Genomic DNA, 15987 nt, shown 5'->3' with positions numbered 1-15987 from the left:
ACAGGTGAGAAATAAACCGCATCTGTCAAAGAACTTACATTATCTTCCAAAAGCCATATCTACTTGTATCAAAATGAATAATAAATGAACTGCTAGGAACAAAAACTTTTTTTTTAAAGGAAAGCAAAAAAAAAGGCTCATGACAAAAGTCAAATTTAACTAGGAAGTTTTAAAAAATGCAAAGCAAAACTTTAAATGATTATTCTACAGAATTTATGAATTTTTTACTCTCTAAAATATGACACACTCAAAACACACATACAGATATACAGTATACCCTATTTTCAAGTTTAAAGTAAAATGAAAATTCCAAATTTGAGTATTTGTTTTATCCTTTATCTTGATTTACATTAAGAATTCAAATTATCTCAATTTGAAGTTAGTATTCCAAAAAGATAGTAAATCTATAAATTTGTACTTTTAAAAAAAAATGAAATTCTTTAAAACATGCCTTAAAAGTATATTTAAGAAGAGGGGGAGTGCTACATTTTTATTTATTAACCTCAATACATCAATCCCAAGTACTAAGTTTATTTCTTTGATTTTTTAAAAATTAAATAGCCAAGAATATATACTATGGCTTCTTTCATAATACTATTATTTTTGTATATATTCATCTAAGTGTAGAAAGAGAATGAAAGAGGATACACTGAGGTGAAATAAGTTCTCTATGAAAGCAATATCCAAGAAGTGGAAAACACCATATAAAACTTAACTGTACATACCTTCATATCATCTGACTTTGTACCATAAGCACGTATTAGCCTTGTAACAAAGTTTAGCTTAAGTCATTCTAAAAGTATTGAGAAATCAGCAAGCTGAGGGAGAGACCAGGCCTCTGTGAGTTGCCCGTTGGACTCTAATCCACACAGGAACACCACCCACTACTAGTTACTCTGAGCCAGGCTAAGTCTGCCACTGATCAGCTGTGACACTATCTACAGGACCCTCAACCTCTGTACCTGTCGTATCCTTGTCTTTAAAATAGGGATGATAACAGTCCCTACCTGGGGGCTTCTGGTGAGGCTAGAATGAGGCCATGAAGATAAAGCACCTGGCACAGTGCCTGGCACAGCTCCCACTAACACTGAGCGACAGGGTCGAGCGTGGATGCTGACACGCGCACTTCTAACAGCCCAGAAGAAGAAATGGTAGAAGCCAAGCCACGGCACTTCTTCCCTGAAGAACTGATGTACGCGTATAAGCAAAAGTGACCCAGACTGCAGAGAGAACATCCTGAGCCTACGTGACTAAAGTGAACCCACTCGTTTTTACCATGGTTCAAATTTCTCTAGGTTACTGGAATTTTAGAAGGCATGTGACTCTTCCAAAAGGGGCACAGTTAAGATCTTGAGCCAAGGTGTGCTAACTCTTCCCTTGGTTTTTTCTTCTTGCCAAACTCAGGTACCATTAATTACCTCCTTCACAGTGTTAAAGACTGGTAAGCCCAGGTGCGTCTTGCCTCCTTTCCCTGGAGTGGTTCCTCCAACTAGTTTGGTGCCATATTCCAGTGCCTGCTGGCTATGAAAGGTGCCCTGAGAAGGAAAAGCACAAGACTAGTGAGAAAAGGCTGGCTAGGGAGCCTAAAGACAATCTTCAGCAACTTGGAAAAGAAAAACAAATATGTTAAGTATCTGTCGTTTGTTGTTGTTCAGTCAGTCACTAAGTTGTGTCCAACTCTTTTGCAACCCCATGGACTATAGCGCACCAGGCTCCTCTGTCCATGGAATTTCCCAGGCAAGAATACTGGAGTGGGATATCATCCCCTTCTCCAGGAATCTTCACAATCCAGGGATCAAACCCACGTCTCCTGCATTCGGAAGATTCTTTACCACTGAGCCACAGGGTAGGAATGCCATATTTCCAAGCATCCTCATCAACTTTCTGAACACAGCGTTCAACCTTGAAGCAAAACAGGTCTCTGCAGAGCCAAAATCACTGTTCTGTGTGTGTGTGTGTGTTTTTTATAGGAGGTCTCTTTTCAATCTGTTTTCAAATTTAGCTGGTTATCAGAAACTCCCTGGTGTTGATCAGAAAAGAACACCTCCTTCTCACTGTTCCTCAATCCCTGATGTCCTCACATCCCTCTTCTACTCACCACTCCATAAAGGCAGTGATTTCTATCTACTTTGTTCACTGAGAGATGGCACCCAAAGCAGTTACATACAGTAGGCACTCAGTAAGTAGTTGTTGAAAACCGAATGGATCTTCGCAGCCATTCTATGAGGACCAAAAAATGCTGACTCAACTACTCAAGTTCTGTTACAAGCATAAAAATTGGGGCTTTAAGAGACCCTTCAGAAATTTCCTGATTTCAAAGTCTTTATTCTTCAAAACAGGAAACCTAATCCCAAGCACATTAACTGACTTATCTAAAAGTCAATGATGGAGTTTTGTAAAGTACCACAGGCCAGTGCTCTTGTTAAAGCAGTACCATTCAAAGTGTTATCTGTAGACTCTTATGGGTGTGCAGTGAGGTAAATGCAAAAAGAGGGGGAAATAATGACAAAAAAGAAGAAAGAAAAAAACGAGAAAAATCTAATAAAAAAATAAGTGAAAATGTCTGCAAATTTTTATAGCAATATGACATTGCTATGACTTACTGTATTTTGTAAAAAGTACTGCTCTGCAATAAAGTGGAAATAAAAACACACACCCAAACTGGGCCTTCACTCCAGACAGTTAAAGAAGCACTGTGCTAGAATACTACCTGCTAAAAAAATTTAAATAGTCACACTTTTTAGTCCTAATGTAGTGCTGAACAGGGATGACATTTCCTATTAATGTCCTTGTTTCCGTTACTTTTCTCATTATCACCATCCAGTGTATGGTTAAAATAAGAATAGTTTTAGTGGCTCATAACAGCCAGTACAAGAAATATCACCCCTTGGGAAAACGGCATTGTTGGAATCTGCTCTGAAATATAAATATTCTTCATTCACATGTGCAATAATGTGCACAGTGGAAAAAAAAAGAACTAATGAGACAAGATTTACATTTTCTATGGAGATAAACTCTAAATTTCAGACTTCATCATTCTCTAGAAGCAGAAACTTAACCAACAAATAAACAATTAAGGCTCCCAGTGAATGAGAAACAATGTATTTTGAAACCAACCTTGGATCTCAATATTTAGGCAATCATCATCTAATTTAAGAAGCAGAGACAGTTACAAACAGTGCTTACAGCACAGACAATGGTTCTTTAAAAAAGGGCAGACGTTCAAATGTCATGTGCTCTGTTTAGTCGCTCAGCCTTGTCTGACTCTTTGCAACTTGCAACACCATGGACTGTAGCCCACTAGGCTCCCCTGTCCATGGGGATTCTCCCAGCAAGAATACTGGAGATGGTTGCCATGCCCTCCTCCAGGTAAAATGTCAAAGGGTCATATAAAGCTTAGCAAATAGAAAAACAACATTCTATATAATTAATTTATGTGTGGAATTTGGGTCAATCAAACATTTAATTATATGCTAATAAAATTAATACATACCCCAAAAGGGACTGAATATGATTTTAATTGGCAGAAGAATGATAAACTGTACTTCATGAGCATGAAGCATCAACTTTCTTTAGAAGGTATGTATGTGGAAGTGGTATTCATAAAATATATGGCTCTCAGAATAAGCAAACCAATTTTATCTATGAACAAAATTTCAAGGTTTTAGTTGTTTCTTTCTTCGTTGGCAGTGGCTATTTTTAAAAATAGTAGAAGAATGGGAGAAAAAGAAGAACGGTCCACTGCAATTCACATTTCTGTGCCCAGAAAAGTCAAAAAGCAGAACGACATTTCACCTGAAACAACTTCTAATCAAAATTCATTTTTCAAAAAAAAAAAAGAGATAAGTTTAAAGCAATTCTTAAGTACTTAAAAAAAAAAAGTTATAGAAGTTTGGATATTTGAGTATCCTCCTCTAGATCAGGAGTTGGTAAAGTATGGCCTGAGGGATCTGGCCAGCCACTGGTTTCGTGAATTAAGCTTCCCTGGCATACAACCATGTCCACTCACTGACGTATTACCTGTGGCTGGTTTTGCTGTTCCAATGCTATGGAGTAGTTGTAACAGAGACTGCATGGCCTACTAAGCCTAAAATGTTTACAATCTGGTCTTTACAGAATGAACTTGTCAATGCTAGATCACCAAAATATTGCAGAATGAATATTATAGTTCTTTTAATCACAGAAAAATCATTAACTTTAAATTACACAAAAATCATTCATCACTTTTATTCTGCCATGTCTCCCTTAATAACTGAGGAAGGGACAATTTGGGTTAAGGTTAGGGATTATCTTCTAATAAATTTGGTAGCATTCCTTCATATTTAAAAAAAATCTGAGCATCTACTATAGTAGAACTATAAATGTGTACATATGTTTTAAAGGGCAACTTGGTAGCACCTGCTACAATTTTAAATACAGAACCTTTGACACCCAATTTTACTTTCAGGAATTTATTTAACAGACATATATGTATGATATATATTATATATTGTATAATATGTTTTAAATACACACACACACACACACACACACACACACACACAAACGGAGAAGGCAATGGCACCCCACTCCAGTACTCTTGCCTGGAGAATCCCATGGACGGAGAAGCCTGGTGGGCTGCAGTCCATGGGGTCGCTAAGAGTTGGACACGACTGAGCGACTTCACTTTCACTTTTCCCTTTCATGCATTGGAGAAGGACATGGCAACCCACTCCAGTGTTCTTGCCTGGAGAATCCCAGGGACAGGGGAGCCTGGTGGGCTGCTGTCTATGGGGTCACACAGAGTCGGACACGACTGAAGCGACTTAGCAGCAGCAGCATACACATAAACACAGAGAAAGAGAGCACATCCTATGAACTCTGTAGAACGCCTATTATGTAAGTGTTTTGTATGAGTAAGAAAAGTATCTAGAAGGATATACTTCCAGCGGAGTAAAATGGTAGGAAGGAGAGAACGGAGATTCTTAGGTCGCACTTTACTGTGGAATCACATCACAGATATATTTAAACTTACGCAAATTCTATGATGTATGCAGAGGATAGGGAGGCAGCAAGGCCTAAACACAAGCCATCTACCTTGTTGTTGTTGTTCAGTCGCTAAGTCACGTCTGACTCTTTGTGACCCCATGGACTACAGCATGCCTGGCTGCCCTGTCCTCCACTATCTCCCGGAGTTTGCTCAAGTTCATGTCTATCTACCTTACTGAGTGCTTAATTAAAGAAACAGTGACCTGTTCCAATGTTGGAGAAAAATCAGTTGTGTTATACTTGCTGAAAGGAAACGTGGGTTTCCAACAAAATACTATACTCCTAGGGAGGGATTTTCAGGGTAACAAATACAATTTTTACTTGACTATAGCACTTAACCCCCTCCTGAGATACAACCCCACTGCTGTAGTGTTCCCCTTTCTGCTACAAACATGTGTTATGACTTTTGTGATATTAAAAAAAAAACCCAAAACGGATAATACTTCAATGTTTTTGTATCTCTAATATACATTTAAAAAAACAAAAATCTTGATAAACATACCTGCTTACCAGTGAAACCCTGGCAAATAATCTTCGTATTTCTATCAACATAGAGATGCTTCCTGGAAGTTGTATAAGAGCAATGCCGAATTCCATTCTGTTGCACTGAAAAGTAAAGAAAATATGACACATTACAATTTTTTCCAAACTTTTGGACTACGGACTTAACCTAGTGACACAAAAAAAATCCTCTAAAGAGGAACTATCACGTGATGGTGGCAGCTTTCAATGTCACTTTTTAAATAAGACATATTAAATATAAAAATTGATTAAAGAAACAAAAAAGGGACACTGTTCTGTTCTTCAGAATCCCCTTTCTACTGAGAACCCCAATCTTGTAGCTTTTTCTGAATGAAGAGAGGTTAAGTTTATAATTTTTATTCCTCAGAAAGAAATCTGGTGCTCAGATAAATAGCTCAAATTAAAAATGAGGTATCACTCTAATACTCTTTACTAAACAGCCATATGCTTTCCCTATTTGACCCACCATTTTCAAGCCCAACATCTCTAAACAAAAGATGAGCTAACAGGCCAGCTTTGTCAGAACTACTAAGAACTACTCTGCAACTCATTTCCTGGTAATAATATTAACATTAAATGTTAAGTCATAGAATAAGGGCTTCCCTTGTGGCTCAGCTGGTAAAGAAACCGCCTGCAATGCAGGAGACCTGGGTTCGATCCCTGGGTTGGGAAGAACCTTGGAGAAGGGAAGGCTATCCACTCCAGTATCCTAGCCTGGAGAATTCCATGGACTGTATAGTCCATGGGGTCGCAAAGAGTAGGACAAGATTGAGCGACTTGCACTTCCATAGAATAAAACGTGTCTAAAACAATCCAAAAATTACTTAAATTTGGTCTCTTCTGATGTAAGACTCAAGACCTCACATCTAAAAGAAATTGGGAAAATAAAATAAATAGGAAAAGGAGATGAGGGAGAAACATGTAAAAAACACCTGAGTTATTTTCACCTGAGTTAATTACACCTCAGTGAAACTGAGAAACCTAAGTAGCTCCCAGAGCCAGCTCCCTGTATTTCAAAAATCAGCAGGAAGCAGAGCACAGATGAATTAAAAATTGTGGGCTATCTTCTAAATCCCCATCAGAGCCCCAAAATGCTGTCTCCGTGGTCCACCCTGGCCCTTTTGAATTGCTAACACCTACCACTGAGGTAACCCATGAAAGTCAGGTCTAGAAAAGGACACCTATCTCATCATAAATTTGTCCAGAGTCCACTCAATGCTTTTTGTCCTGAATCACAGCTCATATCCTCCTAAGCCCTCAGACCTCAGATTCCACAACTGATCTGCCTCTGGCCCTTTGAGCACCCCTTGATTCATCTTCACTGATCTCACATGTAGCCCACCAGGCTCCTCTATCCGAGGGATTGCCCAGGCAAGAATACTGAAGTGGGTTACCATGCCCTCCTCCAGAGGATCTTCCTGACCCAGGGATCAAACCTGTGTCTCTGCATCAGTAGGCAGACTCTTTACCACTGAGCCAACTGGGAAGCCCATACTGACCTCAGCTTCCAACAACTTTAAATTTTGGAGTCCCCTGTATCTCGAGGGAAGAGAGAGGCCTGGAATTCACCCTGACCAACCCGGAGAGAAGTATTCTGTGTGCACACAGATGAGCTGCATTCTTGGACTAGACTATGCTGAACAAGGGGCCCGAGGGAGCGCTGAGGGTCAGTCCTGGCCCAGTGAGCATAGCTAAGCACCTGAACCCAGGACAGGGAACAGGAACTGGTGAGAGCCCACCCTCACCAGTGATTGCCCTTGGTTCCCCATTGTCCCAGCTGGAGACGCAGAACCACAAAACTCATAGAACAGCTTTCCTCCCCTCTGCTATGCCTGACAGAACTTGCCCAACAGTCCCTCCCACTCCTGGAATATTGAACACACAGCCCATCTGTCAGTTTTCAGTGAGGAAAAGTACAAGATCTGATTCCAAGAGCAAATAAGATGAGGATATCTGGAGCCCACACTTGCTTTCTGAAGGTACAGTTTTGTCCTCCACAAGTACTCTTACACTCCACCTTAACAAAGGCAGTTCACTTCTCCTTCCATGAGGCAGGAGTGGCCCTGTCACCTTGAGAAAGGACAGGTCAGCCTACATTTGTAAAGCACAGCTTCAATATCAGTACAACTCTGATCATGACCCTCTCCTACTTTTTCTTCTACTCAAAATCTCTAAGATCAGCTTTATGGAGCCCAAGAATTTACATCACCAGATCTCTGGTGCTTATAAAAACTACATCTGCAAGTGTGATGAACAGCAGCTCACCTCCCAGATAACCTCGGAGCCATTTAGTATTGCTCAGACTATGTGATGACCCTATCATTCTACAGCATCTAGAGAAGTGGATCTTGGGCGATCTATCATGTACATGTGGGTACATGAACTCTCCCCTTCCACTGTATGAGCTGATACCAACGCTGCAGGTAAGCTGGAACCAACAGACTATCGTCACCTTTGAGCCAACCCCAAAATACATGTTCAAAGATGAGGAAATGAAATTCTGACCACAATCTGCCCCAACAAGAAACCTGTAAAATGCCAGACAAAGGTATCACTCATACTGAAATGAGAGGAAGTGAGAATAATCAAGGATTTATGAAACTCAAAGGAAAACCTTGTGTTGCCCAACAAGCCATGATGTTCCATAATCATTAGAAACGCCTTTTAATTTGAGAAAACAGAAGACGAATCTGCCCCCTTCACTGGCCTTTTACAAAACTGCCACAGTTGTAAGGAGGACCCCAGACTTCCGCCACCCCAAGCCACCATGACACAGGTAAAGACAGGCAGCTCTATTTAAGGCAGAATCATAATCAAATCAATGATAAATCTTACCACTGGTGACATCAGAGAATCAAGGAAATTCTTCTGCTTTTGCCATTTGTTTGCATTCAGATGGACATAATGCAAAATATACTTATATTCCTAGTAAATCTCAGCAAATTTTAAGTTGCATACATCATTTTCCTTGGAGAAGGAAACTTGGAGAACCCACTCCAGTATTCTTACCTGGGAAATCCCATGGACAGATGATCCTGGCAGGCTACAGTCCATGGGATCGCAAAAGAGTCAGACATGACTTAGGGACTGAACAACAACAATGTCATTTTCCTAATTCTTCCCCACCATAGACAACCCAAGCTCAGAATCACAGGCTGCAGACTCCCCAAGGCAAGCAGCTTCTCCTTTTCCTCACCCCTACTATACCTCTTCACCTTTCCTCCCAACAATTCCACAGTTCTCTACTTTGGACTGACAGAGAGTGCAAGCCACTAGCTGCTAGAAATATTAAACCTGTCAGACTGGTCATTTTCTTTCCCTACTTGATTTCTTCTCCATCCAAATTCTCAATCAAATGTCCTAAATAATGACTTTTTTTTTTTTTAAGTTTATTCTATTTCTGCTGTCTTCAATGGTCTTGTCCATTGCTTCAAGAGGCCTAATCATATTTTGGTTTTAAATACAAACCTGATCTCTACAATACAGTACCCTATTTCCTAAAAATAAATCTAGAACATAGGGCATACTTTAGTCAAACCATCTGACGAGTATTTCTCACCTTTCAACGAGTCAATGTACTCATTCTCCCGAGAATTTCACATGCATTGATTCATGTAAGTTCATATTTAAATAAAATGTTCTGTGGTGAGGAATCTGAATTTTCACATGACATTTGTGACTTGTGAATACAATGGGGTGTTTGGAGGGGATCTGAGATTAAGAAGAATGGAAACGAAATACTTTCATGTGCTGTCTAATTATAAACACCACACCTGCAGGCTAAAGGGTGCACACATCTTGTTACTTTCTTTACTGCATTATTTCTGAGCAAAATTATATCTGGCTACGTTTCTTTTGGGGCTTCCCAGGTAGCACAGTGGTAAAGAATCCGCCTGCCAATGCAGGAGAAACAGGAGATGCGTGTTCAAATTCTGAGTCAGGAAGAGCCCCTGGAGTAGGAAATGGCAACCCACTCCAGTATTCTTGCCTGGAAAACTCCAAGGACAGAGGAGCCTGACAGGCTACAATCCTTGGATCGCAAAGAGTCGGACACGCCTGAGTTGGACAGGACTGAGTGACTGCGCACACGCACAAGTTTCTTTTAATATCATCTAAATATCTTCAGAACTTCTAACTGTAAATTCCATGAGTATAAGGACCATGTCTTGTACCTGGCATCTCCCATGGCATATGGTACAGGGCTGTACAAAGCACATATACAGGAAATGTTTGAATTTCGGGACAAGAGATGGGATCTATGAAAAGAAACACATACAGAACTAAATATCAAAAGTTCCATCTCTTTTTGTGTGAACTAGAAAAATGTCAATCCATTACCAGGAAAAGAGGGGGAGAAATCCTATATCTATTTTTGTACATGCACTGGTTTCCCAATAATTTGTATAAAAAATCCAGTCCTAAATACTACTAGCAGTCCTCAACGCTGCTACAATCTAGTACAAATTCCATGCTAACCAGGTTGTTTTGTTTTGTTTTGAACAAATGAAATCCAGGAAGCAGTAATGTAATACAAATTGACTATTCCACTACAGGATTGACTATTCCACTACAAGAGAAAAGAAAAACCTAAAGCAAAACATAGCACGGGCAGAGTTAAACGCAATGACCCACCAGGAGAGTGGTTTCATAACATGCGACAGGCAAGGAGGAAGATCATAGCAACCTGAGCAACCCAGGGGCCAACAGGAAGGAGGGGACGAGAGCCCAACAGAAAAATGGACAAAGGCCATAAACAAGAAACACAACTGGCGACAGACAAATCATAAAGCAACCTATGAGAAGATAATGACCCAACTAATATTATGGAACTGAGTATTTTTAATTAAATATTAGGGCAGCAGGAGGGCCTGAAGTCGGCCACCAGGCAGAATTTCCCAGTGGTGAAGGCCTTGGGACATCTCCAGGGAACGTGGTAGAGTCACCTTCTCTCCAGGTTCTCAGAAATGGGCCAACCTAACCTTGGGACTGCCTCTTAGAGCAGCTCAAAGCACAGCCAGGAATCAGACAGGCCTGGGCTTGAATTTATGGCCTGCCGCTCACCAACTCGGTGACCTGAGGCAGGTCTTTGGATCTCCCCTGGCCTCAGTCTTCCCTTCTGTAAGTGCAACAACAGCTGCTCACGAGGCTGTGATGCTGATGGGAGATGATGCCTATAAACTGGGTAGTGAAGTGCCTGGTCCTCCCTAAACTGGGTTCACATCCTACATGAGCACAAAGGCCAATCATTTCCTAAAAAGAGAGAACATACAATTCATATTTTAAAATCAAATAAGTCAGAAGGGTTTTACATTCTCATGCATAACCTATATATGCTTATATGTAAATATACTAATCCATGTCTACATAAAACACTCAGTAGGCAGACATGTACTAGTAAATTTCTACCATCTGAAATATTTTTAAAGATGCAGCCATACTGTAAAAAGGGGGATAACATTACACACCTCACAGGCAACATGAGAATTAAATGAGATAATAAAACAGAGAGGACTTCCCTGGTGGCTCAGACAGTAAAGCGTCTGTCTACAATGTGGGAGACCTGGGTTCGATCCCTGGGTCGGGAAGATCCCCTGGAGAAGGAAATGGCAACCCACTCCAGTACTCTTGTCTAGAAAATCCCATGGACAGAGAAGCCTGGTGCAGGCTACTGTCCATGGGGTCGCAAAGAGTTGGACACGACTGAGCGACTTCACTTTCTTTACTTTTCTAACATAGAGAGCATGCAGCATAATAATTAGGGTAGAGAAAGTGTGATTTCACTACTAGCTATTTATTACTGACATAGAATGAAAAGACTAGACTGAGATATTCATTGTGCCAGGCTCTCTCCCAGACACTAGAGATTCTGGGGTAACAAGATAGACTGAGGCCCACATGAAGCTTCCTGAGATATAAACATTAAACAATGAAACACAAAACCCCAGCAGTGCCAACTGTAGTAAAGGCTATGAACGAAAGAGACAAAGTAATCTGAAAAAAATGTGCATCAGCCAGCCACATGCAAGTCCTCTCCCTGCAGAATGACTACACCATGCACAAGATGGCCGCAGTGTGGATGCAAGTGTGGCCAAAAGCAGCTGCCACACGGGACTGTGACCACGGATGGTGCTATGTGACCAGTACTGTGCTCCTAACCAGTAGCCTGAGACTATTCATGAAAATACTCCCACTCCAACTGCTCTCTCAAACTATGCTCTTGTAGCTCGCTCATTTATTCAGGTATGTATTCCTGATTTTAACAAATGTATAGTTACTAATCATATGTATTATGCATCTATAATATGCAGACTATTGGGGTCCCTACCTATAGGGCCTTAAAGTATAGCAGAGTAGCTCAGCAGCCACTTACTTCTAAACCCCAATCTACTATTCAGATGTGAAATTATATATTCATTTAGTACACACTTACAGATGAAGTATAATGGGCTCTAAGTACTATATTTCATCAAATCTAAAACACTACCAATTTTAAGAAGTGCTATTAAGAACTAATGTGAAGAAAATGCTGCCAATTTACTGTAAGATACCATCAGTTATAAGACATCCCAATTTTAAGAATGTTATTAATATAAAATTTAAAAATGTGGGTTATGGCAACAAAATGCCTGCCTTTGGTGAAATTATATTCTTCCCCTATATTTGGAGAAATTACTTTTAATATCCCCAACTAAGTTTTTACAGAAAAACAAGTTTGAGGTCAGATAATCAAGTCACCTTCTCATGGCTACATTGATACATTTAGATCAAGGCCATTTTGTATTTCTGAAATAAAGATTTGGTTCTTAGATGCAATGACAACAGGTACTAGTTATCAGAAACACTACTGTTGAGGGTCCCCTTTTCCAAACTACACTTCTAAATATCTTCCCTATTCCCGAAACAGGACTGTACAACTTGGCAAATACATGGAAAAGGCAGATGACACCTCTGGGTAGAGTAGTAACCTTCTCAACAAACCAGTGAGGTTGCCAAAGAAAAAGAAAAATCAGAACTTCAAAAAGGAGGCTCAGTCTATCATCCAGCATGCATGTAGTAGAAAGGATGCTGCAGAGTCAGAAGACCTGAGCTCTGGTACCCATTCTGATACTGATGAGGAAACATTTGGGATTTATTTCCATATTTGCCAAACAAAGGAATGGGACCAGTTTGGCTGTACGGTTCACTTTTTGGCATCAAAACGCCTTACTTCTAAAGTTAAAAAATACTGGCTCTTGAATACATTTTTCCAAAGAATACATACAGATGGCCAACAGGTAACGTGAAGAGGTGTTCAACATCACTAATTGAGAAACACACAAATCAAAACCACAGTGAGATTTCACCTCACCCTGTTACAGGGTGGCTATCACCAAAAAGACAAAAAACAATAAGTATTGATGAGAATCTGGAGAAAGGGAACCCTTGTGTGCCTTTCCTAGGCAGGTTATTGGTGCAGACACTATGGAAAACACAAATGAGGCTCCTTAAAATATTAAAAACAGAACTGTCATGTGACCCAGCAATTCCACTTCCAAGTATTTACTAGGAATAAAGAATAAAGAAGCTCAAGCTCTGTGAGAACAGTATCATTAAGTATTGCTAAGGGTGGATTCAAGATCTTAATCTTTGAGACACTTTCTTCTATAGACTCTGCTCCTAAGACAGCAAACCTATCTGAGGCAAGGATTTTTCAGAAACTCAGAAAAGCAAGAAAGACATGGATATAACTAATTCCTTTTTTCTTTCTGCCTAAAACATCCTTGATTATCCTTTAAATTATGTAATAAAAATCTCCAGAAAACTCTTCCAAAGAAACCCAACTTCTTCCAATTTGCCAAAGTCTGTCCTCAGGTGATCTGGTAGCTAAGGGTAGCAACAGAGTGTACAATCATTGTTATACACTTTTAAAATGTAATTTTCTCAAGAAATGAATCATCTCATCCAATATTCAGTACCAGCAGCAGAACTAGCAGCAACGCAGAAAAAAGGGGAGGTAGAAAAAAAACTAACTGTGGTTGAGTATCTATTTCATCCAAGGTGCTTTACATAAATTGTTCCCTGTATTCTGCATGGTGAATCCTGGACTTCATCATTTTTAGGATGCACTTTTTTTTTTTTTTTCAATTTTTCTTTTTCTACATTTCTTAAACCAGGATGAGACTGACAACTAATGGTGTGTCACAATTTTAATTAGCAATCATTTCCCACTGTTAGTGGCAGACAGAACAGCAGTACATCTTACAAGGGACAGTGTTTCAGATTGATTAAAATATGGTAATGATTTCATGGAATGTGAACAGAAATTGAGAAACAGATTTAAAAACACCCCCCAGAGTTATTACCTACACTGTACAGAACCAGGCAGACTTCAAACTCTGATGTGGCTGATTCCAAAGTCTTTTCCTACACAACCTACCTAACACAGAGACTTTGAACATAGCAAGAATTTTCTACAGTCAGCGTTACTAGTAATCTTGGGTGTTAAGTTTTCAGGAACTGAAGAATTCAAACTGCCTGGTCTCGGAGACACTACAAGTAAGTTGGTTAAGGTCCTAGCCAACACTAAGCTTGTAGTTTTCTGGGCTGTGCTGACTCTAAATGCATCCTCCTGCAGATTCACCTTACAATCTAAGGAAAGGACAATTTAAAAGTATAGGACCGTCCTGTACAAGGCTCAGCTTGACCCTCCAATTTCCTACCGATTTCCTGCCCGTACTTCTCAACCCACTCACCCTCCCAGAGACTTCATCCTGGGCCACATCACTTCTCACTTTCCTAGAGAACCTGTCCAAATGCCGCCCCCATCCCCCACTCATCACCGGAGGATCAAGGGCGTGCAAGATCCAGACACCGCGTCTGCAGGTCTCCCAGACCCGAATCCTGGCTAAGTCGCTCTACTTCCCCACTCGCCAGCAGCCCAACAGGTCCCCGCCCCACATATCGAGTAAAGCTTCCTCCGTCCCTGGGGGTCCCAAGCTTGGGCCCTCCCCCGAGATCCCGCCCCGGAGGGCCCAGCCGCGGCCTGGACCGGGGCGCCGGGCCAGATGAGGCCGGGAACTCGCGGAGGCTTGGAGGACAGAGTCCCGGCCGGACTCACAGAGGAAGGCGCGGGACAGGAGGCGGGCGGCGGCGAGGCCGCTGCTGCCAGAGGCCATGGTCGCAGCGGCACGGGCAGCAGCGAGGGCTGCGGTCATCCGCCAATGACACTCCCAGGCCCCCGGGGAACCTGGCGGGGGCCGAGGCGCGAGGAGGAAACGGGTGGCCAGAGCGTTTGCCGGTATGAATTTCCCTCCACAGAGGCCTCTTCACCCAACATTGGTCCTCGCAGGTAGAGAAGAAAAGGGCTTCTTAACGGAAAAGTGGCCAATAACTTGGCTTTTCCCCGGAAACGTGGCTTTGGCCCGACAATAATTACAACTGGCAGCTCAGGGGACACCCCACCGATGCCGGTCGGCGCGGGGCATTGTGTGAAATGTAGTTCAATGGCCGCAGTTTGTGGGAAGTTTGGGTGGGGGCCTGCGGAAAGGGAAGCGAAAGAGAAAAGGGGGAGTCAAAACCACCGGCACGGTGTCAAAAGGAGTGAGGAAACAGTGAAGCGAGCTGCAAAGAGCAATGCAGAACCTTTCAAGGCCCTTCCAAGGCCAAGGTGCAGACTTCCTTCATTTCCCCATCTACCATATGGAGAGGGTGATACCCTTGCAAGGACCATCGATGAATCTGAACTCGTGCAGTGAAGACGAGGATGTGACGAGAAAGACCAAACGCTACCTTCCTGGCACCTAACTTCTTGGAATATGAAGCTTTTGGTTAAACAGGCTATTATGAAGCCTATAGAGTGCCTCCCCTGGAGATCCCGGAGGACTGAAGTTAAAGATCAAATGAGTGTTAGTCACTCAGTGACTCAGTCGTGTTCGACTCTTTAGGACCCCATGGACTGTAGCCCACCAGGCTCCCCAACCCATGGGATTCTCCAGGCAAGAATACTGGAATGGGTAGCCATTTCCTTCTCCAGCGGATCTTCCCGACCTAGGGATCAAACCCAGGCCTCCGGCGTTGCCGGCACGTTCTTTACCATCTGAGCCATTCAGTTCAGTTCAGTCACTCAGTCGTGTCCGACTCTTTGTGACCCCATGAGTCGCAGCACGCCAGGCCTCCCTGTCCATCACCAACTCCCAGAGTTCACCCAAACTCATGCCCATCGAGTAGGTGATGCCATACAGCCATCTCATCCTCTGTCGTCCCCCTCTCCTCCTGCCCCCAATCCCTCCCAGCATCAGAATCTTTTCCAATGAGCCAACTCTTCGCATGAGGTGGCCAAAGTACTGGAGTTCAGCTTTAGCATCAGTCCTTCCAATGAATACCCAGGACTAGTCTCCTTTAGGATGGGCTGGTTGGATCTCCTTGCAGTCCAAGGAATTCTCAAGAGTCTTCTCCAGC

The 15987-nt window shown here is 41.9% G+C and overlaps 1 protein-coding gene across 1 annotated transcript in view; it reads right to left on the bottom strand.

Moving 5' to 3' along the window:
* SUCLG1 (succinate-CoA ligase alpha subunit) overlaps positions 1–14804 on the bottom strand; it is a 34851-nt gene extending 20047 nt beyond the window's left edge. The window contains exons 1-3 of the mRNA XM_027555567.1: positions 14648–14804; positions 5531–5634; positions 1419–1535 (exon numbers count right to left, since the gene is read on the bottom strand). Coding sequence (XP_027411368.1) covers positions 1419–1535; positions 5531–5634; positions 14648–14744 — 318 coding nt within the window. The 5' untranslated portion in view covers positions 14745–14804. The remainder of the gene's footprint in view (positions 1–1418; positions 1536–5530; positions 5635–14647) is intronic.
* Between the last annotated feature and the right edge of the window lie 1183 nt (positions 14805–15987).

The sequence above is a fragment of the Bos indicus x Bos taurus genome, chromosome 11 (genome assembly GCF_003369695.1).
Source record: "Bos indicus x Bos taurus breed Angus x Brahman F1 hybrid chromosome 11, Bos_hybrid_MaternalHap_v2.0, whole genome shotgun sequence".
Classification (NCBI taxonomy): Eukaryota; Metazoa; Chordata; class Mammalia; order Artiodactyla; family Bovidae; genus Bos; species Bos indicus x Bos taurus.
This window is presented reverse-complemented; position numbering and strand designations above follow the sequence as displayed.